Here is a 20,681-nt window from a genome sequence, read left to right as displayed (position 1 = left end):
AGGAAGTGAAGGCTTTGACAAAGTGAACCCCTTTGACATTCAAAGGAGTTTAAATCGTATTTATTATACAATTCACTCAGTTCATTTTCAGGTTGCGAGAACAGAAAGGGAGGGAATTTCTTTCATCACTTATTTCTGTGCCTTGCAAAACTCAGGATGTGCAGACTGTGTCCTGCTCTAATTTAACCCACACAAATTTTATGTTTGCTGCTAAAGCCTGAGAATTGATGCTGCTCAAACACAATGTTTCATTAGAACTAATATGGAAAATGTGACTCAGATGTACAAAGGATAATCACTTCCTCTATTAAACCAGCCCTGAGCATTGTTCCTGTCCAGAAGGCAAAATGACAACAGTTGCACAAGCAGCATTCATTTCCAATGATGGTTTTGTATTAAATCAAGACACACAGAGACTTTAAAAATATTTTTATTATTGTAATGAGACTGCAATATTATCTAAATAAACTTTTCAATCACTATTACACTCTATTTTCCTCATGAAGGTTCCAGTTGGGAATGCCACAAATTATCCTGCAACCTGTACACTTAAAAGTTTATAGAAACATTCAGTATTTAAAGGCCTTTGCAATATGTTGTTGTTTTTATTTTTTTTAAACCATCAGAGTTATAAATCCAAGTGTATTCTGAAGCAGATTTATCTCAGAGACCCACTGACAAACAGCTTCAAGGGCTGTCAAAGAAAAAGTTTGGGTGTGCTCACAACTCTGTGGGAGTCTTGTCCACAAGGGCTGCTACAGAAGCAAGAGATTGAGCAGAGCTGTAGCAGTCAGTGAGAGCCAGAATTTAGACCACTGCTAATTACAGTTAATTTTGATTAATTCTGTTGCTTACGTAATACTTAAGGCAAATTTGCTTGTATACTCATTTTCCCAAGCTAAAACAACAACATAAGCACAGTTCACAATACACTGAACAAAAAGTATTTTAAGGTAATTTATGTAAGATGTGGCAAGAACAAATACAACACATTGCAGCTATAACTCCTACTTTTCTGCTCAGAATGATGAAACTCCCTTTTTCAGTTTGTATTCAAAAAGACTTGAACAGTGTACCCTTTCCAATTTTCTCAGAAATGTTATTTAAGACTTGAACCAAAAGTTTTCTGGAGCTGGAGATGTCCCAAAGCTGATGGGAGTTCTGAACACATATCCACAAATCCTTGAACAAAAGGAGAATCCAATGCACTGTTACTGCAAGTAGACAACACAAAAATTACATTCAAATGAGAGACATTTTATAGGATTCTTTTCATGACAACAAACTCAACTTCAGTAGCTCCAACACGCTGGGAAAAAGAAGAATTTAGGCTTTTAGCCTAAATGCCACAGTCTTCAGTTTGCAAGGGCAGTGTACCATCAGCACCCACTCCTCAGCTGTAAAATTTCTCATCAGCAACACACAGAAAAGAGACATCTGCCATTAGAAACAATAACACAAACAAGTACTGAAATACTGGCAAAAAATCAGAAAAGAGGTTTTCGGTGGCATCCTTGTGTATGTGGACCATCAGATATGTTAACAGAAGTATGTAATGAAAAAGCCATTGTTTTGGCTTTGCACAATGCTTTTTTCACCTTTTGTTAATCAGACATTCAATAACCCAGCAGTGACTGGGGACAGCACCAGCAGTGTCCTGACCCTGCTGCTCTGCAGGTAAAACCTTCTCCCACCCTCTGACAGGCAGAATCAGCCCCCAGGGTGTGAAGGGAGTGCACACTTGAAAATAAAATGGAATATAACACTCCCTTAACTGGCAAAAGTGATGTTTTATGGATTTCTGGAATGTTAGAAGAGCAACATTTGCAAGTGAACCTGTTAAAGATTCCATCCCAGGCAGTTATGGAAATGACAATACAGTGAATTGATTTAAAATAACAGTAATTTTAAACAAGAAATTGGACTGAAAAAACCATGATGTTCCAGGAAAGAACTGTGTGCTTTTTGATCTCTATTTATTTTTAAATATATTTATATTTTTACAGTACAGACTAAGTAATTTTTACATATAAATACAACAGTATTGAAGTTCTATTAAGATTTGATTTTTAGAAGTAAATGGACCAGACTTTGACACAGGTATGGAAGCCTTTCAGCACATCTTTAAATTTGATTCCTGCTACAACTGAAAAAGTGGAAATATTATTGTATAACTTTATCATAAGCTTCTTTCCCCTCTTGTGAAAGTGCAGACAAATTTAATAGAAAGCAACACTGCAGTTCTTCATCCTGACTTCCAACACATTTAACAGTATTTGCTCAAATCCCACAGATCAGCTATTACAGTGATTCAAGAGAAAAGTGAATTTTCACCCAGTGGAATCCCAGTCTGCCAGGCAACCTCACAACACAGAATTCTCACTCCTGTGTCACCTCCTCCTTCGGCTGCTTGAGTTCACTCAGAAGCTCCTTCCCACTTTCTCCTGCTTTTGAGGCAAAGAGAACAGCTCCCTCCTTAAAGCCCAGGAGCTTCAAGCTTCTGGCATAATCTGCATACACAGCATGGATCAATTTATGTAAATGAGGCATTAAGGAAAACACAAATTAATAGCAAAACAAAAAAAAAAAATCTGAATCCTTTTTCACCCCCTTCTTACTCCTTGGCTCTCCCAAGGTGAAAATGCTGAACGTTGCTACCAGTCGTGCTAATCCATTATTTTTCAGCACAAGTAAGAAAAAAAAGTTGCTTTAAATCCTCCTTTTGAACTCATATAGTATTTATAAAGCAACATGCAGACTGCTGCAAACTAAACCAGACACATTTCAGATATGCTTAAGTAGCTACCATGATACAATGGCATAAATTGCAACAGAAATCTTAATGCCACGATGATTTTTTCATTAATTAGACCTGAGTTTATCTACATGACTTATTAGTGGCATTTTTTATTTCTAGGCTGATGATTCCATAGATATTATTTACATATGCATTATTATTTACAGTATATAATACAACAGTTTGTGCAACTGCTCAAACAGCTTCCCAGAACACCAGGTCAGATGTGAAGACTTAGTGAGCACAGACAGGCTTTCAGAAAAAGGATATTTGTATCATCATTAACTTCAAATGCCCCGTACTTCAGACAAGCTTCTACAAATAAAGCTGCTCTATCAAAGTACCTCATACTGTTAAATGGAAAAAAAAAAGAGAATGATTTGTTAGGATACAAATCAGAAAAGTATTCCAGGATATCACACCAAAACACTTGCAGAAGGACTTTCTAAAACTTTGTTATATCTCCCCTTCTTCCCTGCACTCATGAACTTGCTGTAAATTTTCCTGAAAGATCAGGGCTGAAGTTACTGAGAAAACATCATAGCTACTATAAATCTTTACTGCTTGATTCATGGATGCTGGCAATCTTAAAGGCTGTAGTAAAATGAAATGCCAGTCATAGCCCACAGGTTCAAAGTAATTAAAGAAAAAACATGCTTGTGGGAAATGGATTTGTAGATAATTCTCAAAGTTTGACAGAAGGTTCACATAGTATGTATTTGCATGTAAACTTTGAGATAAGAAATACTGACTTAGAAATGCTATGGAATGGGATAGACATTGTTGAGAGACAAATGGAACTAGAAACAAGTTTTAAAGGATGGTTTTGTAAGTAAGATTAGATACTTTAGAGAAATATAAAAATGCTTATAGTGTATTGTAATTAGGAAATAGTTGGCTTCTGATTGTCATAGCCTGAATTGTAACTATTATCTGTATTGGCTCACCCTTCACGGGAGACTGAAAATGGAATGTTTTTAAAATGCCTCTGTTGCCCCATCTCTGGGTCACAAAAGGGCTTAGTCCGACACACGTGAAAAGAGAAACAGATGTCAGAAATAGGTGTGGACAAGAGAAAGCACAAGTTGTGCTGTTTCACCTTTACCTGTGTAACATCTCTGCAACTTTTGTGAAGCAGCCAAGAGACAAGAGGACCAGGATGGCCTTGGATTTCTGGTTGACCTGGGGGGAGCAGAGGTGATCGACCCAACGGCGCAGCACGTCCGCGCACTCCTCCGAGCTCAGCCGCACCTGCGGGACACAGCAGAGCCTGAGGGACCCCCAGCTCACCCTGCTCCTGCTGCACCCTCCTCAGGGCAGCACCCTGGGCAGCAGCAAAAGCATCTGAAACCACCAGTTTTTAATAAAAAGTATGCATATTGCTTGAGTTAATAAGGTATTAGAAAAATCAGGTATCTGCGCATAAAAATACTCCATTTGGGTCATTCCATTTTTACCTGTGATTAACATAATTTTTACCCCAAGCTGTTCTAAAGTTTTTCTAAATCAAGAAGCTACTTTACTGAAGACTTAAAAAAAAAATCTTAATTTTTCTGAAAAGCAAAATTTCATTTAGAAAATCTAAGTACAATTTGTTCCATTCTTTCCTCAGGCAATATAACAGAAACACTGCTTTGGAGAGACTGAAAAATCCTTACTAATTCCTGCCCATTTATAACGTGGAGAATTAATGCTGTGTCTGGGTAGTTTTGCTGTAATTATGGCTGCACACCAAAACAGAAGGCGATGACAATTTATGTGGGTGGTGGTAATTTTGAAATCAGCCCACACACTACATAGAGCTCAGCACAAAGTCACTGCTCAGTTAATTATTCATATCCAGGAGTGGGGTTTTGTAGTTTATTACCAGCTTTATACTGCTGCAGCTATATGGACCTTCCCAAACTGAAAAATTAGGAAATTAAGTATTCTAAGCCTTTTTAGACCCCAATCCTGTAATGTGGACAATGAGGGCAGGCTTGTGTGGTCAGAAGGCTGAAGAATCTGCCAGCTCTGACTGAATGGCCTGACTTCTCATAGCCGAATGGCATTTCTAATTGATGTTTCAGTGATTTAGGGAACTTCAGCACCCTGCTCAGCCTTCCTAAGCACAGATGCTAAGCAGGTGGTTGGTGTTCTCAGCCTGGGAAGTGGGGAAGTGCTCACCTTGGCCAGCCACGCTGCTCGGTTCCACTCGCCGTAGGTCTGCAGGTAGCGACAGGCGTCTGCAGCCTTGTCAATCAGACACAGCAGCTGCACCCCCTCTGCAACAGAGACATGCACCCCACTCAGGAAATCCAGGGAAAAAGGGCTGCTGTCTAAGTGTGGAAAAGGATCCCCATATCCTCAGCACATGAAGATGTTGAGACTGCTCTCCATATAACCTGGGTGCCAGTTATTGCATCTTCGTTCTGGGCTACAAGGCCACACAAAGCTCTCATTTATCTTTGTTCTGAATACAAATTCAGGGTTCACAGGACTTCTCATCATAAAGACATAATGATCTTTGTAAATTAAATAAATAGATTTCATGGGTACTTCTTTATTTTAATCTAATTTAATGTTGTCCACAACATTAAATTAACAGTGCAATTATTAACAGTCTGTAGTATGGAAAGTAGTTTTTTCCAGGCAAGCACACTTTTAACTTTCTCAGCATGTTTGAATATTTCAGTTATATGGTTGTAACAGAAATATTTCATTTATGTTTCAGCTCTTGCATTAAGCAAAATTAACCTGTACTTGTAAGAAAACACATATTATGAAAGAAAGTTCTGAACTGAAAAGGAGACTAAATCTGTATTTCATGTTTTGTAACAGGGACACCAAATTTTAGTTAATTCTTTAATTAGAAAAGTGGAAAATACATATTACGTGTTCAGCTTCTCTTTGTGCAAAAAACTGCTAAAGGATTTAATCCAGAAGTAAGTTTTCCAGTGAAAATAATTCAAGACAACTGAATTTTATAACTTGCTTATTGATCATTTTTGTGTTAACTACTCTGTGTAGTGTCTACTACAGCACACCCAACATGTGAAACCCAACACTGCAGGATTCACTCCTAATTCACTGGCACCCCTAAAAATGGTGAGAATTATCAGTTCACAAGCAAAGAGAAAGAGATGTTTTACCTGCAAGCTTTCCATTGGCTATCATGTTGGTTGCCACCAGTTTAATGGTGCTTTGGGATGGCCCTGATGAGGTGACAGTTGTGACCAGGCAAGCTTTGAGTGAATCACAGTAATAATGTGCATTCTCTGAACTGGTTTCCAGCAGCAGTTGCACTGCTCTGTCAGTCTGGCAAGAGAAAAAAAATACAGCTTTGACCACAACATATTAATTTTGTTTAAAAGCCTTTCTATATTTACCCTTTTTAAGACATGGAACAAATAACAATGGAATTTAGTCTAAAACAGGCTGCAAAAATATCTCCCTGTCTAGTAATGACTAAGATTCTACTTTAATAGGACATCTGCAATAAGGACAGCATTGAAAACTCACCATGAATTTAGCATAAGGATGCAAAAACTCTGCACTGGGTTCATACAAGTAGGAAACAACAAATGAATTTAAAAAAAAGCTTTCCTTGAACAGGCTAAGTACACAAAACAGGGAAGAAGAATAAAAAATTCAAATATTACCCACAAACCTGGCCCAACAGAAGAAGCTGATCAGCACATTTCCTGGTATGATCATATGTTGATCTCTTCACTTCCTGGAGATTCACCCTTTCCAGCTGGAATTTCTAGACAAAGAAGGAAAAATATTTTAAGTGTAAGCCTACCATAAGAAATAAAACCAGGCTTTTAAAAGATATTTACATATCTTGCCAGTCTTTGGACCAACCTCTATTTTTAGTACCAGGAATGTTTTAATCCAGACTGGTATGTTACTAATAAAAGTGAAATATGTACAGGGAAGTCAGTGTTTATTGTACTGATGACATTCCTTTAAAATTGGTTTTGAACTCTCTGACATACCTGGAAGTAAGAATTTTCACACAGCACATCATAGCATATATCCAGAGGATTAACCAGCTGCTCCTGAAGGACAGCTGTGTCTGGTTTTGAAGGCTTTTCCTGGCATAAGCTGTGCAAATAGTGGGCAGCAATAGTCCAGAAGTGCAGTTCAGATTCATCCCCATACAGCCTGAGAAGATACAAAGCAGGATGTGAAACAGGCTTGTGTTTCTTCATACACCACATAAAAATATGATATATTTCATTTTCTCAAGGACTGTGCATTCCTGTGGGCAACATAAGTACTCTGCATTATCAGTGGGACAAACTATGAGAGAGGATTATGGAATGACATTCATTACAACAGCAATTAAACTCCAGGAATGTTCAGCACAGAAATATGTGAAAATTTATATTTATTATTATTTTATACTTAGTCACTGATATCCTCTTTCTAACCACAAGTTAGTAAGTTTGAAAACCACCTCTGAATTCAGTCAGACTAAAATTAGCTCAGTTTAGGCAGAGGAACCACACAGAACAAATACACTTGAAATAAACCCCAGACCCTCCCCTGTTTGTACAGAGCTATTGTGAAGTTCTAAATGACATTAAGTGTAATGTGGCTGCCAGAGCTGCAGTTATAAAAGAGCCACCAAGACTGAAGGAAGTTCCTTGTTTCAGTGAGGTAACATTTCCATTTTGGTCCTAAAACCACTCTACTCAATGAGTAACAAAGTAGTTTAGGAACTGGGCTAAGTTAAAGGACAACTGGGTGAGTTCCTAAACTTCAGCTCATTCCTGTGCATTAATACCATCAAGATTTTCCTAGGAAACATTTCCTATATTTATCTGAATCTCTTCTACCTGGCAACCAGGAGACATCTCTGCAGGAGAGTAAAATCTGGATCAAGCAGAAGTTTCTTTATGTCACTGCAAAAGAGAAAAAAGTGTTAAAGAATCTGCAAAATGCTGGGCAGGATTTTTTGTTTGGTTGATTTTGAACACAAATAGGATTCACCATATACAAACTGAAAAGATCAGCCCATAAAATACACAATTTATTTTCTGAAATGAAAAAAATGCATCTATGAGAACAATTACAACAGAAATTATATATAATTTGAAATATAGGTGATCTCCAGGGGCAAATGCAGGGAATCCATCAAGAACTCTTTATCCTTGCAATACAGGGAATCACCACCAGGGTGTATGCAAAGCTGCCAATTAGTCTGCAGTAATTCTACTAATTACAATATTAACTCAGCTATAAATAATCTTGCAGCTATAAAATTTCACAGCAGAAGGGATGCACATGCATGAATTTAGGCTTTCCACAGGTGTTTCAGACTGGATAAAAATAGGCTGTTACCTTTGCCATCCTACCAAATGAAAGGACAAAAGGAAAATGGACAAAATTATCTATTTACTGGTTTTAACTATAATTTTCAAGGTTTAAATTGAACGTCAAAATCTGTTTTCTTTGTAAATAGAGCAATGGGCATCAACATTACTCTGGAATTATATCTTCAACAAAGGATTTTTGGAATCATCTTTTTCCTCAGAGCTCAAATATCCTAACAAACTTTGGATTATTTAAGTAGCAGTGTCCAATGCAGCAGCATAAAGAACCCCTAAATCCCTGAGAAGTACTGCTTAAAACATTCCAAATGCTCACAGGTCAGTTGCAAATCATGTACTGACCCTATCAGTACCTTTAAAGCACCAAGTTTAAAATTAAATAAAATTCACAGTAAAAAAACCTTTTTTTAAAATAAAAACTGTCATTCTCAAGCACATCTTTAGAGAAAAGAATTCTTTCTTCATTAACTGTGAATTGCCACAAACCTCAGATATTTTGCCTTCTCAGAATTCCATAGCTTATACAAGTAATAATAATAAAAAAAATTCTTACTTGGATAATGAATTCAACTGCTCTTGAAGAAGGCTTTTAATATTTTCATTCTCTGGATAATCACTGCATTAAAAAAAAAATAGAAGTTTTCTGTGTTACAAAAAATAGAGAATTATCTGAAATGGCAGAGCAACCACTTGCAAGAGAAAACCACAGGTTAACAATTGTTACATGTTAACAATTTTTCACATTCTTTGGGTAAGCCATTCAGGCAGGATTCTTTATCCAGTTAGCAGTTCCAAAATAGCAGTGAAAAATTTGGTTTGCTTTCACTCAACCTCACAGTCAGTGCCAATCTTTCTTTTCCCATTTTTCTTTTTCTCATTAACCATAAAAGTAATAAAAATGGCAATGCCTAGAGCATTATTAAGTGACCATGAGCACAGTCCAGGACACAGAAATGTGCTCCTCTGGTGATGTGGATGTGGCTCTCCAAGAGTACAGACAGGTTTATCAGGATATCAGAATATCAATTTCATTTACACTTTGGGAACAACTCTGATGGCTGCATTAACTTCTAGAACAAAGAGAACAGTTTCTCTCAGAAGTAATATAATGCCATAAAAATAATGCCAGGACTGAAAGCAGACTGCAGTTTTTAACAGCCAAGTGCTACTGAAAGCCAGAAGAAATACCTGACCTTAGAGCCTTACCTATATTACTTTCAGCAATAAACAGTGAACTAATTATAATTTTGACTGTCCCCAAGAGTGAGGAAACTTATACATCCAACAGTTATTTGCACAGAAAGACTAATAAAAGATATAGGCTTTAAAAAATAATAATATGTTATATATAGATCTATATTTCTTCTTACATGTCCATAATATCTAGAGAATATTTCTCATCCCACGGTTGATGCAGCAGGAATGCTTTTAAAGCTAATGAAGCCCTTGGAACAAGCAGGTAGGGACACCAGACAGGTTCTGAAACAAAAGGAAAAGATTCATTGTCCAGAGAGTCATGTGCAATAATCCTGTGCTCATTGATCAGAAAATGCACCTCCAGAAAATGAACCACAGAAAATGAACCACAGAAAATGTACCACAGAAAATGTACCTCCAGAAAATGAGCACCAGAAAATGGGCACGAGAAAATGCACCACAGAAAATACACCACAGAAAATATCCCACCATCAGAAAATGCACCAGCAGAACATGAACCAGCAGAAAATGTACATCAGAAAATGTCCCAGCTTGTCTGCAAGCACCAGGAAAATCATACATGAAAGTCTTTTCACACACCCAGCACAGAGTGCTACACATAAAAGCTTATCACTACACTGAACAAAAACATTTCATAGAAGGTACAGGGTTATCAACCATGCTCAAATGAGAATTTCAGGATATTCCATAGTGAGTTTAGCCATAGGCTCCTGGAATGCATTTTACTGGCTTTGGCAGAGTTGTACAATGAATATTGCTACATGGTGCAAAGTAAAGCTATACCAAATGTATCACAAAGCATGTTTAGTTTTGCTTTGTCCCCCTAATTCCTACAGTACAATACAAGGGTTAAACCCCATCATCTGGCAAGGATGGTGGGAAGTTTAATAAGATACAAATTGTACATTAGTGCTGTCACACAAGAGTAGAAGTCAGTAAGTCTGTATCAGGTACAAGGTGTGGGTGACAGGCAATAAATGCTACCCAGTGACTGAGCAGCAGAACAAGTACCAAAACCAGCTCCATCATTAAACATTCACAACTCCCTGTACTTCGTGTGCACTGAGTGATGTAGGACTCTTGTAAATGTGATTTGGTAATTAAAACATTACCACAGAAGGAAAGCTCAATCACAGCAGCCTTACAGCTGGCACAGCCTCATTTCAGTGTGCTTGGCTTTACAGCATTCATCTTTGTAACTTAATATTGCAGAACACTCCTTTGGCAGCAAAAATGGCTGTGATGAATTACATGTTTCCTCAAACAAACCCACGCCACAGCTCCCCACATCAGAGTTTATTGCATATGTCTTGGAATCCACTGGGTTTTAAGGAAATTATATGAGTAAAGGTACTATTGACTCAAAAGGCAACAACAAGAAGATTTATTTGGAACACCAGTAATAATAAATACAAAAAAATGTAGTTTAGTTAACTAGTTAAATATTTAAACTCCCTTCTTAGACATATGGCTAAAAAGGCAAACAGAACTAATATTGCTATTTTAAAGGCCAGTTTGAAGTGCAATGAATCAGTCTACAGACACCTGAAAAAATCAGGAAATACATTTTTACCCATCAACAAATGTTTGTAAATCATGTAATGAGTATCAGTGATGCAGGTACTGATACTTAAATGATATGTCAATGCTTTTAAAATCAATTTGCTATATATCTGTACAAAAAGCTCTTATTTTCTTCATTTATATTTAAATTAAGATAATAAAAAGTATGTGCTATTTGGGAGATTAAACTTGTATTAAAAAACCCACGCATATTTTTGGCTTTTTAGGTTTGGATTGAAGGCACTTGAGACAGTAGTTCATGTTAGGACTCAAGTGTTTATTATTTCTTATCATTAAAACAGCCTCAATGCTGTGAGCTCAGTAGCTTTTCATTAGAAGGCACAATTTGGCCAACAATCTCCTTCTCCAAGGTCTTTTAAGACTAAACTATCCAATTAAGAACTGACACCTGGATTATTTTCCCTTTTAACCCAATAACTGATCCCAAAGAGCAATGAGGACTTTTCTGCCCAATTACAGAGTGTCACCCAAACCCATGAAGAAGGAGGAAGGTGAAGCAAGAAGAAGAAACCCAGGACAACACCCTGAGCCCTCCATCCTGCTTCCATCCACAGCACACTGAAAATCCCAAACCCTAAATTTCTCACCAAGTGATACACCTACACTGCTCTCCATAATCTATTTCACACTTTTGTAGATTCCAGTCTATATTGAAGTCTGGGAAACTTTCTCCATGAATGAGGGTCAAAGTCAGTGCTCCCCTGGGGATGAGGACACCCCAGAGCAGACAGAAATATTCCTGGTGCTCTGGGTTTCCACACATGACCCAAGCATAAAAAAATTACCTGTATCCATGAAAAGCAGTAGAAAGGCACCAACATCTCCACACGTGACAACTCCCTGTTCTATGCTGAGCTCCACTTTCCCAATGGGAGTGCAGAAGTATCAAGCAGTGGCCAGCACAGAAGACATGACATACCTATTAAATCCTGCTCATCCATCCTGAAACACGAGGGCTTCATGGACAAGTCCAGCACTCGGATGCATCCATCATCTGCTGCCAGCACCACTTTGTCTGACGTGCACCAGTCCACGTCCAAGACCCGGAAATTCACATTTCTGCCACTCCTTAAACTGCTCACCATTTGTACCTGCAAAAGTTCAGTTATTTCTTATTTTTAGCAGCCTCTCCATCACCCAGTGTGAGGCTGTGTCACACACCCAGGAGGCACAGCACAAAATTCACCACGAAAGGTGAAGTTAGCCATAAATCATTTCAATAATGGTCTTTTCTGGTGAGTAGGGAATTTAGAAACCTTGGAGTAGGTCACATGCTTGCCCTGGAACAATACTATTTCCCAATTTAGGGCTGAGAAAAAATCCTTTTGAGCATAGTGTACAGCTGCCTTTTTGTTATCTTTTCTAACAGGACAGGATTAGATGTATAACAGAACTGAGACTATAAAACATTACTACAGATATTCTGAAAGACTTTTGACTCAAAATGTGAATTTAATTTTAAATGCTTTCATGTAGGAAACTCCTTTATCCTAGAAAAAAAGAGGGAACAACTACAGTATCTTGTGGCATCAGAACTACTAAAATGTGCTTCAAGGAGAGACTCATGGGGTAATACCCTACTCAACCTATATAATTCACAGTAGTTGTTCAAATCTGCTGTTTATTCTTATCATCAGTGGAGTTTCATATTGCACTAATTAAGTGTCTGGGTTTGGAGCTGGTGCTCATTACAAAGTGAACAGGAAAAAAATTAAAATTCCTTTTTCATACCCTGATACCCTGAACTTATTCTGGGGGCTAAGTTCAAATAGTACAATTATATTTCCCTCCCCATGGCACCATAATCCCCTGAGAGACCTAAAAGCAAACCCCAGAAGGTCTGTGAACTAACTAGAGAGTTTGTGAGTAAGAAGAGAAGCTAGAGAGTGTCATGAACAGGTGTCTGGTTTTCTGGTATTCCCTAACAAATTACATCTATTGACCATACACAGAAGAAACCTGCAGAGAAAGCAATCTCCTGTCCACAGATTAAAGTCTCAGACTGGGGACTCCCCCTTAAATTTTCAAGGTCTGCCTCAAAACCATTACAAGAGGATGACAAGGAGAATCTCAGACACTGTCAGCTTTAAGAGTGGAAGACTCTTCTCACTGATAGCAGCTAAAGATGCTTTATAGGGAGTAAAAGTCTTCTGAAAAAGCCATATGACTTTATCATGCAACAGCCAGCAAGATGTCCTGACTCGGTAAAACGTAACCCCTCACTCATCCTGGGGTTCAGAGGTGAGGTGTGGGCTTTGAAGAGAAGTGCCTATCAAACCCACAGCCACTCACCTCTTTTGAATCCCAAATTTCTACCCCATCGTTGTACATTGCAAGGAGTTTTTGATTTCCTTTCCCTGGGGCAAACCGTATTTTTTTCACCCAGCTCCGGTGAGTAGGAATCCCCCTAAGGAAAGACAAGATTAGGATCCACCAATATTGTAGGAAAGGAATCCTTTCCAGGAACTTTGCAGATCCTGGTATTGCACAGACTGAGGAGAACAACCTCTCTATAGATGCACTCACAAATGGATGCCCAGATGATGAATTTATTAAACTAAAATGATGAAATGCTTGGAATAAACACTACAATACATAATGCTTAACCAGAAGCCATTGCTGATTTAATGTAAATAAAGATATCTATCTGGTTTTAAAACCTTGATTAAATGTTAATCTTCTAAAAACACAAGAGATTAAATGCAGGGAACTGTGAAACAGTAGACATTTTCTCAATTTTTATTCCCAAATACTTGCATTTTTCCCTACAGTGAAGAAGAAAAATGAGAAAGGATGAAAACATTCCACATTCTAATACTCATCATCTCATGTTTAACAGACTTAATTTGCATTCATACCTGGATACTCTAGCTTTCAAATCCCAGAAGTTTAAGTTTCCATCAACATCTCCAAGAACCAGGATATCCCCTTTCCAGGCAATACAAGTAATGCTACCCATACTTCCCTGAAAATATTTAAGAAGCAGAAAAATATTTTGTGATTAATAGATTCAAACATATGAATAAATATTTCAACATTGGTATTCATTAAAAAAAATATCATACAACATGATAGACCAAACTGTACTCAGATAAAACAGGAAAAATTATTTATAATACTGTGAAAACAGAACTGCTATCAGTTTTTATGTTTGAATTCATTTCAGATTTCAAAGTATTACATGACTACAAAGCTTATCCCTGATTTTTTTCTGGCAGTCAAAGCTAAGCAAAAAATTCAAGCATCAATGATATAGAACTTACATCTGGAGGAATTCTTGCACTGTCCTTTACTGAGTTTCCCTCTACTGTGAGATGATAAACCTGCCCATCAGCACCTGTAAACACAAAGTGCTCCCTGGCAGAGATGTTCTGGCTCAGCTCTGATTTACTTTCAGCTTCCTGCAACAAGCTTTAAAAAGAACATAATGAGACACAATCCTTTCTTTCTTGAAATCAGAATTGCAAGACAAATTCTACCTCATGCACAGAAACAGCACAAAAAAAAGAGTATATATACTTCTAAACACTTCATGTAGCAGTTGATTATTACTTCCACTCTTGTGGAAAGGAGAAGCAACTTGTCCAAGGGCAAGTAAGAGTTTTATTTAAGAACCAGGTAACCAATGGACTGCCACAGACACACCTGAGAGTAACAGGTACATCAAAGTCCCACATGTAAAAACTAAAGGGAGGCCCATAAAGTTGTTTTGCTTGCTATGTACTCAAGAATCAGTCCCAAAATATTCTTCTCTTTAGAAGAATGGCACATGGTGGGAAACCAACAATTGCTGTAGCCCAGGACTCCAGCAGGAGGGGGGATACCTGATCACAGAGGATTCCACACTGCTGACTTCAGTGTCTGATGCCACTGTCTGCCGGGCCATGGCCTCCCTGGCTGCCAGCTGCTTCTTCCTCAGGCTCTTTAAGTTATGGGAAGGTGACCACTCCTGTGGAAAATGGCCCAGGGAAAACGGAAAGGAGAAAGGTTTATTCCCTGAATTTACTGGGGCTTTATAATGATTTCCAAGGAGATTGCTTTCTGCAGTACCATCACCCAAGGGGCAGAGCAGATTTCTGCACCAGAATTTCCTTTTTTCCTGCCTCCATTTGGTGAAGATGAAATGTTAAAGCACTTTCCTGTATATGCTACAGCTACAGTAGCACTTGCTGCAAAATTGTTCAAAGATTTTATATTATTTCAATGTGTCACATTTATTAAAAGGTAACAGAATTTATTCCTTACCAGAGCAGTGGCTGTAGGGAAGTTTTTAGACATTTCTCTGAGCAGAGTGCAAGTTCTGACATCCCAGATCTCCAGTGGTTTGTCTTTAAATACCACAGCTAGGTACTGCCTGAAATAAAAGAGAATTTACTCCAGCAAGAGTCATTTGAGCATTTTACTTCACTTGTGTTGTTCACACCAGCACTCTGGAGACACTCAAAAACTACAAGTTAGCAGAGCAAATCAAATCCCCCTCTGAAGCTTGTGATTCCCTTGAGTTACTGAGGAGCAAAAGAATGTCTGAAAAAGAGTTCTCCTCAAAGCTAACAGAATTATAAATTTCTGCCAGGTGGTTCTGCACAATTACTGTGGAGGAGACAAGGGGAATAATTCAGAGAGAGCAGCAACCTCTGATCTCACCACGTTCAGCCTGAGTTGATGGCACAAAATACCAGAAAAACACACAAGACTGCAGGCTGGAGAGATTTTCTTCCCTCCTGCAGATGCATGCCACTCCTAATCCTGGGATAAATGTGCATAAAATCATCTCACACTCAACCACCTTTCAGTCATATCTTCAGACTGCTCATCTGTGGAGCTGGGTGAGTGTAAACACCTTTAACCTACCACTTTTCACATTTAACTTGAAAATACAGAGGCCATGCAGCAATTTGTCCTCTCAGGCACTGCATTCATCTCTCTGCAAGTGGACCTCCTTTCTTGTCTCACTCATCACTCTCCAGCCTCTTCATCTAAGCCCAAGGCTGTTCTTAATTTTTAATGCATTATTAAGAACATTATATGGTTGAACTCTTCCAGATTCTCTGGAACTCCTACATACAAAAATACTCCTGTGCAAGCTAGAGACATGAATTTTTTTCCCTCCACTGTGAAGAAGAAACTTTTAACATTTAGAGACAATGCCCTATTAAAATCAATACTACTTTAATTTCATTTATACAAGAAAGTGAAGTAATTTTCCAGAGTACTACAATTATTATTTTTGATACAATGAAGATCAGGGCCTCCTTTCACAGGCCTGAGCTCAAAATAAGGAGGACTTGAAAGGAAACAATTTGGTCATTTATCAGCTGACTTTTCAAACAACCATACCTCACATCTGGTTTTGCAGCAGACAATTATTACAAAGGTGTTAAATACCTACAAAAGCTAAATAAATATGAACAATCATCCAATCTTTGATGCCGAACTTCCTAGTTTTAAGTGAGGCTTAAGTTACAGAAAAGAGAATTAACTCATAACAGAATCAAAATTGAAGAAAAACAGTTCAGCACTTTTATTCTCCTTAATATTATCAAAAAGCCTGTTCAGTAAACACAATACCTCTAAGAAATAAAATATTAATTACTGATTTTGCAATGTGATTGGATCCTGAAGTGACAAAGTCAACCACAGAAACATTCACAGCTTTTTCACTTGGAATTAATATTCTGAAGCATTTTCCTCTTGCTGCTGTTGAATATTTTCCTATACACCCTGAAGTGCTTTTTGTCTTGGAATGTCGATGATATTCTGAGGATTTTCATGCAGTACAGTGAAATTTATAAACTTCCCAAGGCTGAGGCACTTACTTCAAATGAGAGACCTTTATCATTTCGATGGCTGGCTCGTCGTTGCCTCGCTCCCCACGGAATGCAACACTCCTGCCTGGAGCACAGGGCAGGGGGAGAACAGAAACAGTCAATAAACTAAACAGAAGGAGAGAAATTTAAATATAAATTGATCTGGTTGTAAACAGAACCAGCTGACTAACCAAACCAGAACATCTCCAAATCACCTGTCAGCTCTAACATTGTCAAAGTTTTACTGTGTTTCATTTTACTCCATTTCAGTGTTCATCATTAACATATCAAAGTTTACATTAAATATATTGTAAACTCTGCTGTCAAATCTAACTCCTGACTCACTTCCAGAGCACAGCCACTCAAATGGATGCATCAGGATTATATAAATAGAGAGAGTTCCAAGAGTTATCATTTTCCACTCAAAGTCAATGAGAAATTCTCTCCATTCCCCAAGGAGGAAATTCATTTACAGATTCCAAGTTTGATAAGAGAAATTAACTCTGCCATGAACTGTGACAGAATTCCATGGTGAGCTACATTCTACACTTATCAGAACCATTCTCTCTTCCTTTCCAGCTAAAACAGTAAATCTTAAGAGTTTATAATCTCATCCCCAAGAAAATTTTCATCCACTTGTAGGAAGTGTTGCAGAATTATAGGTGTTAGAGATATATTTATCAAAATAAAAAATGACCTCCCAACAGCATCTTCTATGCAAGTTTCATTCTCCTTAGCCTCAAGGAAAATTCAAGCTATAAACTTTAGCTGCTCTTGTAGCTCACAGCTAAATTACTGAAGCCAGCTACATGAATAAATCTAGTTATCAAGAACATGAGTTACAGCTCTCCTGTCAGAGGCTACTGGAATTCCTTCTCTATTTTCAACATCTCAGCCATTTTCTTTCAGATTTTTGTTCAGAAAAGTACATGTGAATTTTGTCAAAGTAAATCTGAATCAGCAGTTTTCCTGAGCCTAAAATAGAAAATTTGGCTCCTAAGTGAGTGAAGAAGCAAAAATCAAACAGTTAAATTGCTGTGCCTTTCTTGAAAACTTTGAAAGAGGAAATGTACAATTTTTAAGCAAACCAAATGCTAAGGTCTCTTGCATTCATATTGCATTTACTCAAAACTTGGTTTCCTGCAGAAATTCTGAACCTTTGATGACTTCTCTCTGTAAATGTTCTATACCGATGCACAAATTGAGTGAAAAATCAGATTCCCATTTTACATGAGATTAATTTCCCAGTTTTGATTTTAAACAGATGAACAAAACACATTATATGAAAAAAACTTTACAATAATATGCTACAAGAATAACCTCTCTGTGCAGCACCCTAGGAATACAACTGAGGTTTTTCCGTAAGTTTAAAAAAAAAACAATTAAAAATCATTTTGTCTAAAGCAATTCAGAATTAGCCAGAGCTACAAGATTCAGGCTCTTCAATCAGAACTTAAGTGGGTCCAGGTTTTCACATTCAGAAGTAATGTAAAATTATTGAAGTGCTTCCTGTTCTGGGCTGTGTAATCTCCCCAGGTATAACTCTTCTTGTGCAAATACTGAGTTCATTACAAATGGATTTATCATCCACTATGAGGCCAAAATAGTTGAAAAAATGTAACCTGTTAATTTTGCTATCAACAGTATCTTTTAACAGTTATGTACTTTTTAACCTTTCCAATTCTTTATAAAAGACACGGGTTTTATTGTTTAAAATCCCTTTTACACTCATTCACACTCAAATCCTGACCAGGTGCAATACAACACAAGAAATGTTTTGACACTATTTCAGGGACAGGTGAAACAGTGGGTGCAGACTATGACAAAACACATTTGGAAATATGGAAATATGTGCAGTTTGTGAACAAAATCCACCACTAATACCCCATGTGCTGCTTCTAAACCTCCTGCTGACACTTATTATTCTTTTAATAAGTCCAAGGTGTTTTTGCAAAGGTGCTGGTTCAAGCCTGTCTGCAGAGCACCAGACAAAACACATCTTGTGGCTTCACAAAGAAGAGCAGGAACAGTTAAAGCTCCTTCATTATTTTGTCATGACAACAGAAGGAATTAAAAAAAATAATAGTCAGAACTTGTCACTCCCCAGCAGATCTGTCAGCTCCTGGAGCAGATTTCTCAGGAAACACAAACCTGTTGGAAGGTCCACCAGCTGCAGCTCATTCCTGACCAGTCCCAGATTGTTGGGTGTTGATGTGGCAAAGGAAATGAAGCCAGTCAAGCTGATCCACTCAATTCCCCTGTGATCAGAAGGAAATACATTAAGCATATCAGCCAAAATATTTGAATTGCTAGAAGTATGAAGTTTTTTTTCACATATATTCTTAAAAGCCCAGCACAGATGTAATTTTCTACACTTTCTGGAAACATCATATTTAAGCATAAAAGGAAGCTACACATTAACAACTATGGTGTGAATATAAGCTACTGAATTAAATTTAAGAGCAGCTTTCTTTTCAGACTGTGTTAGCTCTACTTTGGTTAAATAAAAAATTCAGTAGAAACACTGGTAACTTCTGCAAAAAAGCCCTCACAGATACTCAGCACTACAGTGGATTAAAAGCCCTGCTCTGATCAAATAAGGGGTTATTATCCAACAAGTCCAAATTTCCAGCACACAGGAAAATATTCATGTGGGTGGCAGTGTGGGTAGTCTTATTCCTTTCAGTCCAGAGAGAGAAGAAATAAAGATGATATAAAAAGAGATAAAAAGAGAGGCCCTGAAGAGATTTCACAAAAGAACCAAAAACCTGGTCTTTTTTGCTTGGTTGGTTTTGTTCTTTTAGATCACACCAAAGCAGCTCCCAAGCAGATCACATTGCAGTGCTGCAAGGATGTAAAGTTCCAATGCTTTAATAAATAAATAATAATAAATAAATAAAATTGAACTCAATAGAACATACTGGCAGCTCAGATGGACTTTCAGCCAATTCCTGAAACACAGCACAGGGCAAAAGGGACAAAAAGTGACACTGAGTGGGACTGTCCCTAAAAATGTCCCTTCTCCAGCCCCATTTCCCACACACACTTGCTGCCTGCAAAAATTGCTTTATCTGTGAAATAAATCAAGGAGCTCTTCCAAAGAAAATTGAACTTTAATACACATATTTGCTCAACTTCATTTTAACACAGATAAAAGGATTTAAGGTTTCCTCAAAGCCTTCAAACACAGATTACTTAAGAACTGTTCCCAGGACAAGCATTCTGGTTCATCAACTGCCTGCTTTGGAAGAATATATGTGCAGTATGAGAAAAATAAATAACAGCATTTATGATTTATTGTCAGTAAAACCAACTCACACTGCATTAACCAGAAGTTTCCTAAATACAATGTACATGGGTGAAACCAAAAAGCACTCCTATAACATTTTGCACATACAATTTACAGCCATATTTATATTATTTTAGTTCAAGCTTTAAAAATACGGGAAGCTTTATTCCTAAGTCCTCAAGAAAAGGTAAAAATTTAGGGCCCAGTTTTTTTTTCCCAGCAGGACCTATGAAAGTTCAACCATCAATTTCAATCAAAATGAGAAGTATTCAGTTATTAATTGAGACATTTCAGGCATGATTGAATAGAAATGTAAAGCTGCAGAAATGGGTGACATTGAAAGCCTCCAAAGGGTCATAAATCCAGGGAGCTTTCTGAAATGGAAGAAATGTGCATTCTGACACCTTTCCATTTATCTCAGCTATGCTTTCTGGGAAAAGCCCACTCCTAATGCATTGTTATTGCTGGTAGTTATTCACCATTCTCCTGCAAAGATCTGAAGCATTTTCTACACTTCTTTCATCAGCTCAGATTTAACAGGCAAGTCCTTTTTCTCTTCTCTGGCCATCTGTCAATACCAATAGAAATCTAGAGAAACCTAAGACACTCAAAATCAAAAGAAAACATTAGCTCAGCTAACTGATTGCACCTGAAACAACATAATT

At 37.6% G+C, this 20,681-nt stretch overlaps 1 protein-coding gene across 5 annotated transcripts in view; it reads right to left on the bottom strand.

Annotated features, from left to right (window-relative positions):
• Positions 1-414: 414 nt before the first annotated feature.
• Positions 415-20,681, bottom strand: part of WDR11 (WD repeat domain 11) — a 34,789-nt gene continuing 14,522 nt past the window's right edge. For 4 of the 5 annotated variants that reach the window (XM_039709148.1, XM_039709149.1, XM_039709150.1 and 1 more), the window contains exons 12-29: positions 18,879-18,985; positions 16,737-16,812; positions 15,166-15,274; positions 14,745-14,869; positions 14,184-14,331; positions 13,779-13,885; positions 13,213-13,327; positions 11,840-12,011; positions 9,489-9,597; positions 8,672-8,734; positions 7,624-7,689; positions 6,778-6,946; positions 6,447-6,542; positions 5,929-6,094; positions 4,964-5,061; positions 3,903-4,048; positions 3,068-3,147; positions 415-2,537 (exon numbers count right to left, since the gene is read on the bottom strand). In XM_039709148.1, the coding sequence (XP_039565082.1) occupies positions 2,380-2,537; positions 3,068-3,147; positions 3,903-4,048; positions 4,964-5,061; positions 5,929-6,094; positions 6,447-6,542; positions 6,778-6,946; positions 7,624-7,689; positions 8,672-8,734; positions 9,489-9,597; positions 11,840-12,011; positions 13,213-13,327; positions 13,779-13,885; positions 14,184-14,331; positions 14,745-14,869; positions 15,166-15,274; positions 16,737-16,812; positions 18,879-18,985 (2,110 nt within the window). In that variant the 3' untranslated portion in view covers positions 415-2,379. Of the gene's footprint in view, positions 2,538-3,067; positions 3,148-3,902; positions 4,049-4,963; positions 5,062-5,928; positions 6,095-6,442; positions 6,543-6,777; positions 6,947-7,623; positions 7,690-8,671; positions 8,735-9,488; positions 9,598-11,839; positions 12,012-13,212; positions 13,328-13,778; positions 13,886-14,183; positions 14,332-14,744; positions 14,870-15,165; positions 15,275-16,736; positions 16,813-18,878; positions 18,986-20,681 lie in introns of those variants that run through there. The other variant, XM_039709152.1, reaches the window with a different exon arrangement.

This window comes from Passer montanus, unplaced genomic scaffold, assembly GCF_014805655.1.
Source record: "Passer montanus isolate IOZ18808 unplaced genomic scaffold, ASM1480565v1 scaffold21, whole genome shotgun sequence".
NCBI classification, from domain to species: Eukaryota; Metazoa; Chordata; class Aves; order Passeriformes; family Passeridae; genus Passer; species Passer montanus.
This window is presented reverse-complemented; position numbering and strand designations above follow the sequence as displayed.